This window comes from Xyrauchen texanus, chromosome 29 (genome assembly GCF_025860055.1).
Source record: "Xyrauchen texanus isolate HMW12.3.18 chromosome 29, RBS_HiC_50CHRs, whole genome shotgun sequence".
In the NCBI taxonomy this organism is placed as follows: Eukaryota; Metazoa; Chordata; class Actinopteri; order Cypriniformes; family Catostomidae; genus Xyrauchen; species Xyrauchen texanus.
The window spans coordinates 18761915-18782075 of NC_068304.1; the positions used below are offsets into that span (position 1 = coordinate 18761915).

General features: G+C 38.2%; 2 protein-coding genes across 3 annotated transcripts in view; both read left to right on the forward strand.

Moving 5' to 3' along the window:
- Positions 1-977: 977 nt before the first annotated feature.
- On the forward strand, positions 978-1930 carry mt2 (metallothionein 2). Its single transcript, XM_052097281.1, has 3 exons — positions 978-1131; positions 1256-1321; positions 1425-1930. Exons 1-3 carry the CDS (start codon positions 1107-1109, stop codon positions 1514-1516), a joined length of 183 nt encoding a protein of 60 aa, XP_051953241.1. The 5' UTR covers positions 978-1106; the 3' UTR covers positions 1517-1930.
- Positions 1931-4359: 2429 nt separating this feature from the next.
- LOC127623402 (nuclear pore complex protein Nup93) overlaps positions 4360-20161 on the forward strand; it is a 42910-nt gene continuing 27108 nt past the window's right edge. The window contains exons 1-3 of one of the 2 annotated variants that reach the window (XM_052097860.1): positions 4360-4469; positions 5033-5230; positions 6347-6464. In XM_052097860.1, the coding sequence (XP_051953820.1) occupies positions 5052-5230; positions 6347-6464 (297 nt within the window). In that variant the 5' untranslated portion in view covers positions 4360-4469; positions 5033-5051. Of the gene's footprint in view, positions 4475-5032; positions 5231-6346; positions 6465-20161 lie in introns of both variants that reach the window. The other variant, XM_052097861.1, reaches the window with a different exon arrangement.

A 20161-nucleotide genomic window follows, 5' to 3' on the forward strand; every position in this document is an offset into this window, starting at 1 on the left:
ATCTACAGAGCTGGGATATTCTTTAAAAAAATATGTTTGTGTTCTGCAGAAGATAAACATTAGTACACCTTGGATGGCATGAGGGTGAGTAAATGAGACAATTTTCTTTTTGGGGTGAATTATCCCTTTTATTATAAATTAATTTGCATCCTTTTTGTTTCCTTTTGTTCTCTTTGAATTTGAGATTCTAACAAAAGCTGGGAAATATAGGTTACTAATAAGGAAAAGAAAAAAGTTTTTAACGTTTAACCTGGTCAAGAAGTCCACTTGTTGAGTAGACATATACTCAAATGTTCAAATTAATGCCAATTAATAATTTATTAGAATTTGTCTTTAACCCACTCTGCACTCATCACACCAGTTGGGTTTCATAGTGTATTCACCAGGGTGACGCATAGTGGAAAATTACCCCGTGTCAACAGTGAGGGATGTACTGGACGGGTGCAAAACAAGTCTTTTATTTACTCTGGTCTCGCGCTCATCTTCGCCGAGTGCAGACAGGGGGAGCAAACAGAGCACAGTAGTTTAGTGCCGTGTGCAAAAGAGTTTCAAACTGGTGGCAAACAATTGAAGGGGGATAGAATTGAAAGACAGGAAAAAAAGAGCTTTTATTAAATCAAAGTGCTTCAGATTCTTGGGGATGTCCACCATATCTGCGGAATAATAAAACCTATTTATTCTCAAAACCGTGTTATTTCTTCAATATTTAATATGGTTGTTCTACATTCCTCACGTCGATCTAAAACACGAATGAAGCTTAGACACTGCTAAGACAAGCGAAATGTTTTAACAAGCTTCATTATATAAACACGTAAACAAACTAATCATTATTGAGCCTGTGAAGTGAATATGTTAGTTATATAATCTTGTAAACAAAACATTCATCTAACAGTGTGGGAGGGGTAATTTCTGATTGTTTGAAGGTTTGCACCCAGTTGCATTAATGAGTCACACCGCGCGCAGGCTGAGGCGGGCTTTGCACTTTGCACTCCCCCGAGCTATATAAAACCAGTGCGCGCGGAGTCTCCAGTAGGCTACATACCTTCCACATCAAGTGAAGATATTCCAAAGGAACTTTCGTGAAGCTAAAGGATATTTTAGGCAAAATGGATCCTTGTGACTGCTCAAAGAGTAAGAATGTTCGGCTATTTTTAAATTATATTTGGGGGAATTTTGGCTGCTCGGAATCGAGTAACCACAAACTTGCTGAAAGTGTTTTTTTTCTACTATAAATTTCTCATTTGCTCTCTTGTAGCTGGAACTTGCAACTGCGGTGCCACCTGCAATTGCACTAATTGTGCGTGTACAACCTGCAAGAAGAGTACGTGGACTCGTTTGGCTTTTTGCGTCATTTGTTTTGTATGTCAGGCTGAGATCCTGTCTATGATCATTATTTCATTAATTGTTTTACTTCCCTGCCGTAGGTTGCTGCTCCTGCTGCCCATCCGGTTGCAGCAAGTGTGCTTCTGGCTGTGTATGTAAGGGCAATTCCTGCGACGCCAGCTGCTGCAAATGAGGTTAACTCGTTTTCTACAATGTGAATTAAAAATGGTCTTCGCTATGCATAGCATTAATGTTGTCTTTACGAGATACGAAGTCTTGACTCATGTTGCATATGTATTTGTGACCAGGCTAAACCGGAAAAATGCACTGATTTGTATTGTTGCAAAAGATTATAACATGTTTGTTCTATATAATTGACACTTGCTGTCCTTTTGTAATTATTTTTTTGTATTTTTTTTTTCTCTCCACAATCTGTAATGTAATCTGTCCACAATACAAAAGTGTTAGCAGTTCTTGTGGTGTCTCTTCATTTCAACTTTGTCTGCTTTTGTTCCTGTGGTGTAGAGCAATTAATACCTACACAATGAAGTCTAGTTTGTCTAAATTACCCTTTTTATCCATGAAATAAACCTAATATTAATCATGATACTGCAGTACTGTTTTTGGCATTGCCACATGGTACTTACCCCCTCAATGGGGCTAAAGGCACAATAAATCCTGATCACAGAGTATTGGGGGGGAGGGCATTACAAGCAACATTTGTGAAAAATGGTTTTGATTGAAATTCAGTATTTCTAAAGTAGAGTAAACTGATATGGTTCTTAGATATCAGGCAGCAAGATGCTTGTTCTGAGTAACGATGATACTTCACAATAACTATTAACCCCAAATACTATCATTTTGCTTATTGGGCAGTTGATTTTATTAACTTAAGGTGCAATATATATGTAACATTTTTCATGTTATTTTTGCCAATGTGAGCGGCTTGTAATGCAACTTAAGCTGGGAAAAGCCAAAGGGAGTGTGTTTATGTGCACCCCCGAGAGCTTTGCCTCTGTGCTTGTCTTCAAACGCATCAATAGACCATCTACAACACTAGGTAACATTATCTTAGAGATGGAATCCAGCACAACATGGACTACTACACAAACTCCTGAGTAAGCAATCCCATCTGGCTTAGCGGAAACTTGATCTTGGTCTAGCAAAAACTAAAGTGAACACATCAGCAGGGCATTGGATTCCTGGAGGGACCTTAGTTTGGTTTTGGGGAACAAAACTGACCCTGAATTGGCATTCTTATTGGACAGGTAAGCTAGCATGTGAAATATAGTGCCATAAGGATTGTGTAATTTTAGCTAAATTGATCTTGCTAATGCTGACGAATTGCAAGCTACCTTCATGTCTTTCAAAATAGTTTAAACAATCTTCTCTTTATACTAAAAGTCAGGTTAATGTCAATATTAATCTGTAATTATTCAGCGAGGTAAACTACAATAATACATGAAATGAATGCTAGACAATGTTCAAGATAAGGCAAAAATACCTATTCATTAGTGTAATGTAACTTGGTTATACAGAAAATATATACAATCTATTATTATAAAACAATAGTGCATCGATGTATAAAAATTTAATTTATGATGGAGTCAAATCAATACTGAATTGTGTCAACATATTTATAATGTAGGCTACAGTCTATTTTATAAACAGCTACTGTCATAATCCACCAAATTTAGCTAACAGCTATTAATAACACAAACATAGGCAATCAAAATTCAGTCAATGTGTCATGCAAAGAAAAGTGTTTACTTCAAACTACAGTCTCACATAGTCAGAACTATACCCACACTTTGTTTTAGCCCTGTCCCAGCAATGGAGAGTCAAATATAATATGCAGTCTCAAAGTTTGTAGTACAACAATCATAACTGTGTAATTTTAATTATGTTATCTCATCTGTCAGCATGATGCCAGTGCATCATGTTCAGCCTCTTTGTACGTTACATAATTGTTTTGGTCGATGCTGTGTCCCTGGAGTGTGCACGCGATCACGAGCAACAGGTAGCTGGCTGCAGTTCACTTAACGGTCACAGGTGTCATTGATAGCAAGGGTTTCTGAATCTAATACATACTGCACTTTTAAGCAAAACTAAAAAAAAAATTTTTTATATAGATTTAGGGATTTTATTAAACTATAATTAAATAGATCAAATCGCCTTCAAATCAACTTTTAGACATTACACGCGATAATGTCGTTGGCTAGATCAGGAATATTTTGCAGTGCATAGTGACGAACAGTTGTTTAGAAAAGTGCTGTGGTAGTTTTTGTTGCTATTTAGTGTTTTGAGAGAAAGAAAGTCTAATTTGACTTTTACCCCCAGGGCCTTTAGGCCCTTTGTACCCTACTTTAAATGTATTTTACACATACATTGGACATGACCACTATGGTAGCCTTCGTATTTGTTAAAACTGAGTCAATGTTTAAGATGGCATACTATCATATTAACTATTTCTGCAGTGCAGTGGTTCGCAACCTTTTTGACCCCAAGGCCATTGTCAAAGAAAATATAATACCCTCATCCTATGGAAACTAGTAGATGAATATAATATAATATAATTAATTTTGTGATCTTGAAATTTCAGGAACTATCCGTTTATAATTTGTAGGCTTCTATCTTAAAATTTTTTAGCACTTCAATTATGTTAATTTTATTAAGTGCATGCAAATGATCTGTGGCATGGAATACCCAGATGAACTGCTACAATTGTCAAAACATGCAGTTTGCAACAGAGCACACTGCAATATAACTTTACTGATTTGAACGTTTATCATTGGACAATGCGTTCTGTTTAAAAAAAGCATGCCGTGTACATACTGCGCAATATTCGGCTAATTAGTATTCCATTACTAACTAATGTGTTCTTGTAGCTAATGTATTTTTCCAGTATCTTACGGAAATTCTGTCTGACCTGATGTGCTCAGTAGTGACCTCTCTATGATCTTTGAACTCATATACTAACAAACGTTTGAATTCTCTGGACGCCCGAGCGCCTCTGGGAAGACCGCTTTGAACCAATGAGCGCCCGCTCTAAGTGGAACCCGGGAGTTCACGAGGAGGATGTGTTTAGCATAGCGGCTAACTGGAACCCATCATCTCACAGCTGTTATAAGGACTCCCATTCAGCTGTAAGGTTGTCACATGTGCGCTTACTAATAACTAGTTTATAGATACTTAATTGTTGCAACATTTGACAAGTGTCTGTTCGGGACTTGTTAGCATGTCACATTCAATTCTATGGACTCACAAGCAAAACAATATTGATATTCTTCACATGTATTACTATAATCGTCACCGTATTCAATATTATATGCATGAAAATGTCGATAATGATTTAAGTTTTTATACAGCGCATAAATACGTTTTCATGGGCTTTCTCCATTTCGTAATTTTCTGTCATACCAATTATATCGTGATAATTGTATTTTGCTGCCAAATACCATATCCATTACAGTTATTGTTACTATTGCCAAATAATATTAACTTAATTACTTAACCGCTTTTGTAATCCTGTCATTTTAGTTTATTTTAGTTTTGTTGAAAACAGTGGTGAGTTTATTGCACTTACAAGACCAATAGTCATTATGGAAGTCTGGAAACTATGGTGACTGTGTTAGGGAAAGACATTCTGAATACAAATTATGTGCATTGCACCATGTAAAATAACACGCCACTCCTGTGTTGCTGTCAGGTGGAACAGGTTGCTGGACATGGATGCTGAGGGCTTTGGAGAACTCCTGCAGCAAGCCGAACAGCTTGCAGCAGAGACAGAGGCAGTATCTGAGTTGCCCCACGTCGAGCGAAACTTACAGGAGATCCAGCAGGCAGGAGAGCGACTACGTTCCCGCACTCTCACAAGAACCTCTCAAGACACAGCTGACGTAAAAGCGTACGTTTTTATATTTCAACCCCTTGTGTCTCCATGTCACAGTGTGTTGCAGTGGAGACTTCTTTTTTTCTGACCATGCAGTTGAGCATTCAAGGTGCACTCAGTAATTTTCAGTTAGTGGTCTTGTGGTGCATTCAAGTCCTACTGGGAAGATCGGACTTACGAGGTCAGAAATCGTAAGTATGATGTGCTGTGCTTTCAAATGATTTTAGTTGGAAAGAATGGACCCATTTTGCAATTTTATATTTCTATTCCTCTTTTTCCTCTTACAAGCAAAGTCAAGAAACATTTTCAGCACCAATGCAACAAAATGAAGAGCGAAGCAATGCATTATGTGTGTAATTAATGTTTTATCTATCTATTTTATCAAACTATTGCAGCCACATATGATGATGGGAAATGTAGTTTTCTTACAAACACTTATGGCTGCATAAACCAGTAAATTTTTTTATCATGATCCTTCCATAACAGTATGAAAACTGCATACAAACTAAGCTTCACAGTAAAAATACTAAATTAAAACAAATGTATTACCAATCATAATTAGCTTCCGCCATGATTCTTAAATTGACACTCCCCAACTCAAAGGCTGGGCTCAAACAATATCCAGAGTTTCCCCCTCTTATGGTGCCATTCATGTGCGCTCAACTTGTAAATACAATACTTTCAACATGACTTGAATGCACCATTGGACACTGACACCTAGCATCATTCAAACACAATAGTTTTCAGTTACTGATGCCATTGTATAAATTTAGTTAGCCACCCTTGATTCATTTTATATAACACGAGTTTGCAATAACACAGCAGTTACAGAGAGCAAGTAGTATTCGGCTGGTCACGTGATCCTAGCATGGCATTCCCCAATCAGGTCACCCTCTCCATATAGATTTCAACAGTTTTATAAGATGATATTTTTATAAGATTACTAATATGACTGGAGTCCTCATCTCATGTGAGTGGTCTTTTTGGTTTACACATGTTTTAGAATAACTTTTTCTTGCTTTAGAAGTAAAACTTTAATGAAGAAAAATTACTGAGTGCACCTTCAATTCTCCCTTAATTTGAAGGTATTTGAGTCAGCATGCTGTTTACTGCTTGTATTGTCCTCTTCAGCTCCATCCTCTTGGGCTCTCGGGGTCTGGACATCTTCCATATCTCCCAACGTCTGGAGAGCCTCAGTGCAGCTACTACATTTGAGCCTCTAGAGCCAGTCAAAGACACTGATATTCAGGTTAGTACATGCTTTGTTTGTGTGGGATGTGGAAAGCATGGCATTCTGGTTGCTCTTGATTTGCCTCCCACCTTCATACCTCAACCTGGCGCCTCACACTTTTTTTTTTTAGCGTTTTGTACTTTGATTTTTGGGGAAAACTTGCAGAAATGTTGTCTTGCTTTTACACCGAGCATAGTTAGAACTGGTTGAAATTAATGGCAAAGAAGCTATATCATTATTATTGCATTTCATTGGACTGTTTACATGTTTACAATTTTGGGATTGGATTGGATTGGAGTGAAGTGGTTATTTGGTTCAAAGAGCAGTAAGAGCTGTTATAGTGTTTAGCTTACATAGAACACCAGGTTATATCATTAGTTTTCATTAGCATTCAGCTATTTTTTTTTGACTGCTTCTGTTCTACTTTGTCTTTCTCTTTTTGCATTTTATTGGCCATTTATTGGGTAAGGCTGTATGGTATAATATAATATAGGCAAGCTTTACAACACATTAACAAGTGTGGTTGTCAAACAAGTCTAAGCTTATATTGCAAGCTTGCTTTTAATATAAAGCACCTTGATGTGTTCATTTGTTCTGGATTTCAGAATGCTTTAATGATTATTTGCCATGGACTTTAGAGAAAACCTAGAAGCTGAAGTGTGTATATTCTACACCAATAGCCTCATAAAAAGGAACTACAAAAATTAGACTAACAGTGTTTTAAAACAGCTTTACCTGAATACTCAGAAAATACCAAAAATATAATCCTGCCCCAAACCTACGTCATTGGTTAAATCAATGCTGCTGGTCTGAAACACTCTAAACACTCACAGAGCAAGCATTTAATTAGGAACACTATGGTCCTAATAAAGTGCCCGACGTGGTCTTTTGCTGTTGTAGCCCATCCGCTCAAGGTTAGACATGTTTGTTTTGAGATCCTATTCTTTCTGCTCACTACAATAGGTACAATTGGTTATCCGAGTTGCCGTGGCCTTTCTGTCAGTTTGAACCAGTCTGGCCATTCTCTGTTGATCTCTTTTGGTGGAAATTCACCTGTAAAATGAATCGGACCACTACAGTGGTAAAGCTTAAACAAAGTAAATCTTTATTTACGAGCCCGGGCAGCCTCTGCTACTACCAAGTGTACCACAGAGAGCTACAAAGATTAGTACCAAAATACAGAATATTTATCTAACACAATCATACATATTAATTTTTCCAGAAGACAAAGAATCAACTTGGGTTGGCTAAATATAAAAAGTAATTACCATAGAACCTCCTATCTTTCTTCACCTTACAAGGACAGGTTCCTGTCCTTAAATGCTCTTTTCTTCATCCACACTAGTCTTCCTCAGCACATTTCATAATAATAATATGTTTTTCACTCTTTGGCTGTGTCATCTGATAAGACATGCATCCCTTTTGCTATCTGACCTTGCCAGAGATGGCTGTACAAAGAAACTCATTTACATGATTCATTTACAGAAAGCAATTTACAATTAATGAGAAATCATAGAAAAGAAACAGCATAATGAGGATTAATACAAATGTAATTTCCACTCTCTCATCAACAAGGTGTTTCCATCTGCAGAACTGCCTCTCACTGGATGTTTTTTGTTTTTGGCACCATTCTGAGTAAATTCTTGAGACTGTAGTGTGTGAAAATCCCAGGAGATCAGCATTTACATAAATACTCAAACCAGCCCAACTCTGGCACCAACAATCATGCCACAGTCCAAATCACTGAGAAAACATTTTTTCCCTCACACAAATGGGTGATGTGAACATTAACTGAAGCTCCTGACACATATCTGCTTGATTTTATGCATTCCACTGCTGCAATACGATTGGCTGATTAGAGATAATCGCATGAAAAAGTAGGTGTAGAGGTGTTATTAATAAAGTGCTCGGTAAGCGTGGGCTGCAAATGGTAATGGCAATTTTTATTACAATGAGTGATTTTACATAAAGCTGTTGTCAATGCATATTTAATTTGAGCAAAAGCATTTGTGGATGCGAGTGAGCCAGGCAAAGATTTGTATGATACATGACTCGGGTTGTTTGTTTCTAAAGCTGCAGATTTAAAAACAAGCATTGCAATCACCTAGTTAACAGCATTAAAAGTTCAGTGATCTTACAGAAAGCTGCCACAATAAATTTAACCAGTTAAAATCCACGATCCCGGATCCGGGATTTAAAATTACGTCAGTAATAATGTACTTCAAATTTTAAATGTATGCGGAGGAGTTATGAGCTCATATCTGGTACCATTTGAAAGCTTAGAATGTCTACTTTCTTGAGATATGCATCACTTTGGCATTTGTTTTACACTAAGTAACTTATTTACAATAAATTACATAGTTCCACCCATCAAAAGTTGTGTCATAATTATGTGCGTTTTTGAATACATATATGTCTCATATCGCTCAAATATGACGCACATGTACAAACCATGTATCAAATGAAAGCTCTCATTGCCAGTAAGAAGTTCCAATAAGTCTTTTTATTGAGGTATAATCACATATCTAATACACTTCGAATGAATCATGAGGTATACAATCATACAAGTGAAATTATTGAATATTTGCCGTGGTACTCGCACTAGACAGCACAGTTAGCCACAAATGCTACATAATCCTTTACCTTAGGTTATTCTCTGCAAAATGAGCCGTTTTTCAGTGTTTTCTGTGGTTGTGTGCCCAAGTAATTCCTCGATATGTCACGCGAGTGCAGAAACACCACAAAGTAATGTTATATGATATTCAACAATCCAGGAAAATATGTAAACATCCGATCCGGATAAAGCATATATTGCCGTAAAGCTTAGACCCTCCTCTTTCCGGCAATGTCTCTCAAGATCAAATAGACCAATCAGGGGCTGTGATATTGCATCCTGACTGTGAAGTGATCACTAGGTAGGTTACGTGCACAAAACACACAGACGCCGTCTCACCAGACACCTGAGCGCATATTTACCACTTTCAACAGTGTTTTATGTAATGACAAAGGGTTTTCTGTAAAATTACACTGGGATTTTGCATTTATAGCACTGTATATGGGTATGGGGAGACTTTAGATTTGGGTAGGCGGAAAGTACACCAAAAAAAGGTAATATTCCTCCCTTCAGATACATTTAAATAGATATTAAATAAAACATGATACAGACAAAATTCCTTTTTCATGTATTTGCTGACATCTAGTGGAAACAGCCAAAACTGTCTGCATGCTGCTATGGCAAACAGGGCTTGAGTTATACACTTTCAAAAATGAATTTATATAAAAAAAATCAAAAAGCGGCTCTTTTTTTAGGAGGGTTATTACTGTTCAGACAACATATATTTAATTTTTTTTTAATTTTTAGCAGTGTTTTATGCAACTTCAAAGGGTTTCCTGTAAAATGACACCAAAACTGTGTATTTAGGCCAAAGTATGTGGGAATGGGAAGCTTTTTAATTTGGGTAGGCCAAATCCAGGCGGAAATCCCCAAAAATGGCAAGGATCTTATAAGTAAATGAGCAAAATGAACAAGTGGAAATCTGCATTCAAAATGCATTGTTTATGACAAATTAAAGGAAGTAGTAACTACACCCCCCCTGTGGTTGCTTTTGACTAAGGGCACAGATTGTTAAATAGGCTAAATAAATCTGCATTCATAAATTGCTAATGGCTGCTTTCAAATGTTCTTTTACACATTGTTGTGCCATGCCAACTTTTCTGAGGCTTCAAGCAGTGGACATGGTTCAAAAGCACCAAAAGGGACTTAATTGTCCAGCATGTTAGTGATGATACCTCAGAGAGTGACAGAAGGGTGATACTGCGATGATGGCATTATGACGCAATAAAGTTAGTGAGTTAAAGTGAGCTCACCACAGACGGGAATCAACAATGATTATAGCTGTTAACCCTGAATCTCACCAATCATCGGATGTCTCGTGATCATGTATAACATTCTTAAATGATTTATACATGGCCTTTATCTATCTAAACAATGCTGCACTTCCAGTTTTAGAGATTACCAAGATTTATTGTACAAATTATTTTAAGCCACTAACTGGAATTGTGTTGCTAACTTGCTACTAATACCATTACCAACTATTAAATGGAAACATTTAGCCATAGTGCTTGCATGTGAGTAGAGAGGGTAGATGGAACACCTCTGACTATACATTTGGACCAAAATATATGCAGAGTGTCTTTACATTTTACAGATCTACCATGATTAAATATATCTTTATTTAATCATGGTAACCATCAGTTTGTTCATTAAAGTTTCTTTTCCACACCATTCAAAATAATAGATGGCAGTCATGGAATTAGCCCACAATACAAAAAACATAATTTCTGTGCACAAAAATGTTTTAAATTAAAAATAAAAACAATACTAGGAGAAAACCTTCGATGTGCTTCTTCGGAACACTAACATATAGCCCAATTCTATAAAATTAGCTTACTTTTGAAACAGTTTATTAAATTAAATAAATTACCAAATGAAACAATTATATTGTTTGGTCTATATAGTTGCCTTTTCTTTACATAAATATAAATTAGCCTTACCCTGTTTTGTAGATAATGAAGTCGGCTGAATGACATTCTCAGAATGTTCTGAGAGTTTTTGAACATTTTATGTAAATATTATGTAAATATTTTAAATCATACCTCGGATCGCATTTGCTGAGCATCTTCAGAAAATGTGAATTTCATTATGATGCTAAAATTAATTTTAGATGACAAACAAGTTCAGTTGGTTGTTAAAAGTTGCTGGACAAATATGCTGGACATAATGCATTTGTGATGGTGATGCTTTAGATGATTGTTCAAAATAGCCTATTGAATATCAGGAATGTATCATATATGTAAACCCCGAACAGGTGGCAACCTGTGATAGGTGCAACATCAGGACCAATATTGCAGTCCTATCAGAAGGGCAATTGCTCCCTTTTGATTCCAATTCCTCTTCTGATTTAATTTATTTATGATTTTTTTTTAATATATATATATATATATATAGTTTTTGTTATTTTCTCCCCAATTTGGCAATTCCTAATGCGCTCTAAGTACTCGTGGTGGCGTAGTGACTCGCCTCAGTCCGTGTGGCGGAGGACAAATCCCAGTTGCCTCCATGTCTGAGACAGTCAACCCTTGCATCTTATCACATGGCTTGTTGAGCGTGTTACCGTGGAGACATAGCACCTGTGGAGGCTTCGTGCTATTCTACACAGCATCCAGGCACAACTCAACATGCGCCCCACCAAGAGCGAACCACATTATAGCGACCACGAGGAGGTTACCCCATGTGGCTCTACCCTCCCTAGCAACCGGGCCAATTTGGTTTATTAGGAGACCTGGCTGGAGTCCCTGGATTCTAACTCGCAACTCCAGGGGTGGTAGCCAGCGTTAATACTCGCTAGGATTGCAGCGGTATACCGATTTCATAGTATACCACAGGATGAAAATGTATGGTTTTAATACCATGTACATTTGCTTATCTGCAATATGGAACCAGCTCACGATAATGAGCTATGCTTCTCTCTGGCATGCGCGTGCAACAACCGGGCTTCCCTCGATATTGCGGAGCGCAGACCTCAAAACTGATGTGACCAATTAAAATTTTAGTGAGACTTTTCTTGTTTAAAGCGTTACGGAGATAGCTTTAAACAAGTAGGCAGTCTTGACATGCCAAACAGCACTGAGGAGGAAAAAAGCAACACTTTGCTATGCACTAATGTTTTTTTTTTTTTCATTACATATCATCACCTTTACAAAATTGTTTCACGATTTTACATGAGTAACTGTTATATTTTGACAAAATGTTATAGTTTCATATGAAATAAAGGTAGAATCTATTAGACCTCATTTTATATCAACAGTGGCAGTTGTAGTAAAAGTTTCAAGATGTGTTTCAGCTAGTATTTATTTTTCATAAATACATTATTATTATTATTATTACTATTATTTAAGACTAGCACACTGACCTAACCATGGTAATGAGGAGCCTTTCTTCCTGTGTAATATGTATATTCTGTTTGAATTATGTTTGAAATTAGGAAACAAACGGGAAAATAATGGGCTCATATAAGTAAATATGCTATTCAGTTTTTAAAAGGGGGAGAGACAACTTCCTGTTGCTTTTGTTGTTGACATCAACAACAAAAATAATGTCACTTGATGCATGTCCTTGTACTTTAAAACCATGAACAAAACATGCAACATAAAAGGAAATACGACCCAGGATACGTTAAATACAGGTTACGTGTTTACTATGGCGGGTCGCCACTTGATTTCCAAAGTAAAATATGGGTCCTTAAGCAAAACCAGTTGAGAACCACTGAGTTAAAGGTACAGACAGGACCAGTCTGGCTGTGCTGTTGTACACCTACAGTATGTTAATTGTTAATAATCATAGAACATTACTTTAAAAGCTCACACAGCTGATTTTATTTTAGTTAATTTAACATGCTATGCTAACATGTAAACTAACATGCTTTAGTTATATAGCGTAGTAGAGTTACATGCTATTTTTGTTTTATGTTTTTAATTTGGTTAATTGTTATGATTCTGTTAGCTTTCTTATTTATTCCATTTATTTTCAATAAATAGATAATTGTTTTATTTTATTGTCACTGCCCTATTGTTACTACTACTTTTTCAGTTCTAGCCATTCTGGCCATTCTCTGTTGACCTCTCGCATCAACAAGGTTCATTTCTGTCCACAGAACTGCCCCCACTGGATGTATTTTGTTTTTGTTTTTCTAGAGACTGTTGTGTGTGAAAATCCCAGGAGACCAGCAGTTACAGAAATACTCAAACCTGCCAGTCTGGCACCAACAAACATCCATGCGATTATCTAATCAGCCAATAGTGTGGCAGCAGTGCAGTGCATAAAAATATGCAGATACGGGTAAGGAGCTTCAGTTAATGTCCAAATCAGAATAGCGGGAAAAAAATTATCTCAGTGATTTGGAGCATGGCATGATTGTTGGTGCCAGATGGGCTGGTTTGAGTATTTCTGTCTATGTTAACTCAGATAACCGCTCTGTACAATTGTTGCAGGTTGGTGCTGTTTTGGCAGCATGAGGGGGACCTACACAATATTATGCAGGTGGTTTTAATGTTGTGGCTGATCGGTGTATAATAGAAAGATTAAATTGTTTGACATCATAAATGTTTGATTTGAAAACCATAATTCACTTATGTTCTACTGAATTTATCCAATATATTACCATTTTTTTTCCAGTATTAAATGTACTGTCCCTCTGGTGACTTTCAATGCATAAGAAGTGCATAATAAACTAAATAATAAATAATAAAACACTACACACTTTTAATGATGGCCTCGGTCTATGACAAAGACATCAAATATATCTTTAAAAGAGATTGAACTAAGTTTCAAATATTAAAACAATTATTAAGCTTTCCATTAAGAAAATGAAATTTAACTTCATTCTGTGAGGAAGTTGATGTAAAGACCATTAAGTAAATAAGCCATTGTTATTTTTAAAATAAGGATTATTTGTACCTGTTCATCATCAAAAACACAGATCCTTAGGTTCCATCTGTTCTTCAGTTCTGGTGCAGTATTGTGATATATTTAGTTAGAAATTCTGTCATTCTGTGTGATGTAACAGCACCAGATGTGAGGTCATGCTGCATTAAAAAAATAAAAATAAAAGCAGTAATTTTATCCCAACATATACAATTATAACTTTTGCTTGTATTGATATCTATTTAAAAGAAAAAGGATTATTGTGATTCATTCTTAAATGTTTCATACATTTAATAAACATGTTTAGTTGATATTTAATTTAAAAGTTATAAATAAAAGCTTACTGTAATTTCTTGATCCTTCATCAATTTGTCAACCAAAAGTCCTTATTTCCAATCTATGAGTGCGATGTAAAATAGACATTTACATCACTTAGTAGTTCCACATGTTCATATATGTGATCATATATTTGTGTCATGGCTATGTTTCATACGTTTCATAAGAATTCTCTTCTGTTAGATTGTATACAAAGCAGAAGTGTGTCACTTCAAATTTTTGTCCATAAGTCATGGAGACACCAAACGTGGCAGGATGATCCCAAATCTGACCCAAGGAGGCGCTATGATAATTATGTTATGTTTTGGCTCTTATCTGTGCAACCGTAAGGCTAAAATCTCAGATTTTATTTCCGTCTATAATCTGATTGCCATGCAATTTGATATACATCATCTACAGACCCCCCTGACAAAAGGTTATCAAAATAATTTTGATGCTAGGGGGTGCTATAAATTAAGACAATCCTATTTTTGTTACTGTCCTCAAAGCAGGTGAAATGTCACACCAAAATAGCTGCCCACACCATCCACAGGATCTTTTCTGTCAAATTTGTTTGTTTTGGTCATCACACCATATGTACTTGGCCCCCGACAATAGTCACTTTTGTAATATTTGTAATTGGAATAGCAAAATAAACTGCATCTGGGATTTCACTCAATTTGCACTCTTGTAGTCTTTGTGTCTGGGCCATCTAGTCACAGTAAAGAAAGACTACGATTTTTTTAAAGGAGTGTGAAACATACGAGATAAAAGGGGAATGCAAATTTGTGCAACTATACAGTATATGTATATTAAACACCTGATTAATGAGTTATCAGCTGTCTATTTAGTCTCAAGCCCTGGTGAACATGCAGCAATGAGTGAAAGATGTGCATGTTTCATATGTTTAACATACTGTTCCTAAAAAACTAAATTTATTGTTGAGTTTATATTATTTACTGGAGAGGAAATCCACGATAGCCAGATGCACCCCTGACCTGTGGACCACCTCCACTTAAAAGGCTGTATCACGTTAGTATCCTTAATGCGGTGGAGATATCGGAGCGGGACATGATCTGAACAGAGGGTGAAGGCTTTCCCCAACATGTAGAAATTAAATGTGAGGACGGCCCTCTTGATGGCCAAGCATTCCTTCTCTACTCTGCTGTACTTAGTTTCTCTCAAAGAGTGATTCCAGCTAATGTACAGCACTGGCCGTTCCTCCCCCTACAGCATCTGCAAGACCCCTGCCCCCAACCCTGTCTGAAGCGTCCTTATGTAAAATAAAAGGGAGCGAGAGAGAGAGAGAGAGAGAGAGAGAGAGAAGTCAGGTGTATGTAAAAGCAGCCTGCCACAATTTACAGCTTTCAAGTGCATAAATGCATGTTGACACAGCTCTGTCCACTGAACCAGATCTGGTGCTGCCTTTTTAGTAAGATCAGTCAGCAAGCTGGTGACTGCCAAATAATTAGGTACAAACCTACGATAGTAGCCAGACAACCCCAGAATCTGTCTTACCTCCATTTTGGTCTTGGGTAAGCTGCAGTCACTGCGGTTTTATCAATTTTGAGCCACACCTGCCCGTGGCCGATGTGGAAGCCCAGATACTGTACCTCAACCCACCCAATTGTGCATTTGTTTGGGTTTGTCATGAGTCCCGCTCGCTTCAATGACCTCAGGACAGCCCTCAGATGAGCATAAGCAATGTGCAGTCTGAGGACTCAGTCCGTGAGCTGCTTTAACATAGCTGGAGCCCAAACAAACTGAATGGAAGCATCACAAATTAGTGTAAACCGAATGGTGTGGAGAAGGCCGTTTTCTCAAGGGATAGTGGGGTTAAGAGGATCTGCCGACCTTTGTAAAATCCAGTGTCGAATAAAAACGAGCTGTGCCTAACCGATCGAGCAGTTCATCAATACGAGGCATTGAGTATGCATCAAATTTAGACACTGCGTTTACAGCACCACCGAGCTGGACTATTCATTGTGGGATTCCTCTATTACTCCCATCTCGAGCATAGCATCCAATTCTTCTCGTACCACTTTTTTCTTGAGCTCAGGAAGATAGTAGGGACGAGTACGTACCAATACCAAGGGCATAGTCTCAATGTGGTGCTGTATGAGGCTTGTACGTCCAGGCAGAGGAGAGAACACGTCTGCAAATTCTTCTTGCAACTTGGCAACCTCTGTGAGTTGAGACGGCAATAGGTGGTCCCCACAAGTGACCGGGGTGAGATGACTTGCTTTTAAGTTCACCTCCGTCCCGAGCTCCGCCCTCTCCGGAACCACCGTTGCCAACGTCACAAGAACCGCCTCCCCCCATAATTTCAGGATGTTGAGGTGGTATATTTGACCAACGTCACCTTTATCTGTTAGTTTTACCTAATAATCGATATCTCTCACTCATCGTGTGACCTCAAAGGGCCCTGGGCACTTGCCGAGTAATTTGGAGCTCGATGTTTGGGGTAATACAACACTTTGTCTCCTGGTGCAAATTCCTGTAGCCGAATGATCCTGTCATACAGTTGTCGTAAAGCGTGGGGTTTTGCTCAAAGATGAAGAACTTACTGAATTTTGTTTTTACTGTTTGAAGGTCCGTCCTCCCAATCTTCCCCCATGACATCAAGGACGGCGTGCGGCCGATGCCCATACAACAGCTCGAATGGGGAAAACCCTGTGGAGGCTTGGGGGACCTGTCGAACTGCGAATAATAGGGGTTCGAGCCACTTATTCCAAATACCAGCATCCTCATGCACGAACTTACGAATCATATTTTTCAAGGTTTTATCGTTCCACCAACCCATCTGTTTGCAGGTGATAAACACTGGTGATAAACACTGGTGTGATAAACAAAAGTGCTGTCATTGATTTCTTTCAGAATCCCCACTCGGGATTCACAGCATGCCGCATGCCGCACACTACCTGCCGACATCCCCACGAATGCCCGGCCATTAGATTACGATGAGCCTTCTGGAATAGCATAGAGATCTAGAGAGAGAGAGAGAGAGAGAGAAAACGAGGGCTCCTCCGCCCTGGGTACGCCTCATATGGTGCTTAGCCAGATGGATGGCCTCTTCTAGCACTGGACCTATTCCGCTGTTCCTGTCGGAAGACAAAGGACGAACCACTCCAGCACCACAAGATCAATGACTTCCTCTGCATCGCGATCCTCCGCCAGCAGCAACTTCTGACAGAGCCGTTGGGTGATGCAAACGGGCGCTCGCTCAGCATTAGCGAGTGGAAGTCATTGTTGCTCTTGGCTGCCACCAACCCATTGCAAGATGGCTTTCTTTAAGCCCTCATACACCAGGAGGTTCGTAGCAGGCAGATGTTGGGTCATAAGCTAGGTTTCCCTGGACAACAACAGAAGAAGGCAGGCCTCCCACTTTGACTTCAGCCATCCCCACAGTTCTGCTGTTTGGAAATACTCTATGAATGCCTCTGGTTCCTCTTGCGGGCCCATTTGGGGTGAGTGGGGGCATGGAAGCTGTTGGGTCCAGGGTCACTGCTGAGCCTTGCTCCTGGTGTATGAACCTCCAGAGCACCTGCTGGTCCTCCGCTTGAGCCCGGAGAATTGCCTGGAAACACTGGTCTTGGTCTCAACATAGCTCAAGCAGGGCCTTGTGTTGAGCCTGGTGCATGCTGGCAAGGGATTTGATGACTTCGGACAGCGGCGAGAACTCCATGACAGCGTATTGTCTTCCTCAAGATCCTGGGCTTTGGCACCACTGTAACAGGACTGGTCGGTATGGGAATGAGGAAGTCATTAAAACATATTTTTTAACCACTTCACAGATTTAATATTAGCAAACTAGGTTTAGCAAGTTGTTTAGGACATCTACTTTGTGCATGACATGAGTAATTTTTCCAGTGATTGTTTACAGACAGATTGTTTCACTTTTAATTGACCATCACAATTCCGTCACAAGTTTACATACACCAAGTTAACTGTGCCTTTAAGCAGCTTGGAAAATTCCTGAAAATTATGTCAAGCCTTTAGACTATTATCTTCTGATAGGAGGTGTACTGATTTGGAGGTGTACCTGTGTATGTATTTAACCTGTTGATACGCAATATCCCCAATATTGTACGATTAAATGTCAGGAATTGTCTGTGTTTAAATGTATTTGGCTAAGGTGTATGTAAATGTGTGACTTCGACTGTATCTTCAAACACTTTATTCACAAAATAAACACTCTAACGTATGGGTAAACACTCTAACTCGTCGCACTCCTGTGCATCACTCTCTCCCTGGACCATAGCGTGAGCTCCTTATAGCTCTCCATGGATTACTGTTACAAGAGACAGCAGTTAGACCTAATTATCACCCAGGGATGAATCCTTACCGCTTCCCCTCTCCCCTGGCGGATGCTCAAACATGCCCGAGCCACAATGACAAAATTAAATCTTGCATAATATTGGCTTCAATCTTGAGATATTAATTGCTTTAGCAATGTGTTGGCTATAACCCATAGGTCTAATGGTATTTGAACATACTGTTACTGAAAATGAGTAACTATGTTCTGATTAAAATTATTTTTATTAAAAAACAAAATTACATTACAGTAACTAATTTGGCTACTTTGTAAAAGCATTACACCCAACACTGCTCATAATATATGAACAAGTTATAATAATAATTCATATAATTTATCACTAACCTATGACAGTGAAGATCTGGATCGGGATGAAGAGGTTTGGTAACAAAAGTATGAAGAAATTCATTACGGACAAAGATGAAATCATTTGCGGGGTAGTACAGTAAAATACTTCACATTGCAAGGCATCAGGTGTATACAGATCCAGGCAATAGTTTAAATTTACCTCCCACATTTTTAATCATGTTTTGAAAGGCACCACTTTAAGGGGGTGGAGTGACACACTGTTGCTGTGGTCACTATTTTCTGCCAGTTGGGATCAGGTAGGCTATTCCACTGTTTTAATGACAAGATAATTCCATTAATGTCTTTAATGCATAAGAATAGATGTAGAAGAAATTATTTTGCTCCTTGTGAGGGATAGTGGAAGGAAGCGCATAAAAATCTGTTGTTGTATTAAAAGCAATAGCGGTGGGATGAACTGTGACTAATCAGCACAAGCAGAAAATGTATGCCAGTTGGGATCACTGTCATTAGACAGCTTTAATGGCAAATAAATCCAGACAGGATGGCTTTAATTCATAAGAGTATCTCTATACGAACAAATGTATATTATTCTTTGGGAGTTATAATGGAAGGAATACGGCAAAAAAACAGGCTGAACTGACTGACCAGTGCGAGTGGCTGTTTCCTACCAGCTGCGATCATGTACATTAGACAGCTCATATAGCATATACATTCCTTAAAGATGCTTTAATGTATAAGAATGTATCCATATGAATACATTTATGTAATTCCTTTTAAAATCCTCATATATCCGACAAAGGTTCCAGCCATTTGCCGAAGTGGCTGGTCACCTGACCTGCCAGCCATTGAACAATTGAACCCCTACTGTACAAGGTACTGTACCGAGGAGCAAATATTCATTGATATGAGTCAACTTATCTACGTTCACATGCAACCAAATAATTTGTTTATATTCCGACTGATAGCTCAATCAGATTGAAAAGCCTTCATGTAAACACCTCAGTCTGGAAAAAAATATCAGGTTGAGCTGGATCTGAAGTAAATTTCCATATGATTGAAAGGGGTGGTGTAGATAAAAAATATTAATTTAAAAGAAAAATTTGCATCCGACTACTTTCTCAACCCAATCCTAAAATACCTTGCGCAGAGCAGTAGTGCTTATGTTTATACATTCGTCACAGGAATCTAATTTATACAGTGACAACACGCATTATTAAGGGTAGGGGTCTCACACTGAATATTCTCCAGAGCACATTCTATAATGGCTGGTCACTTAAACTGCCACTAGGTGGC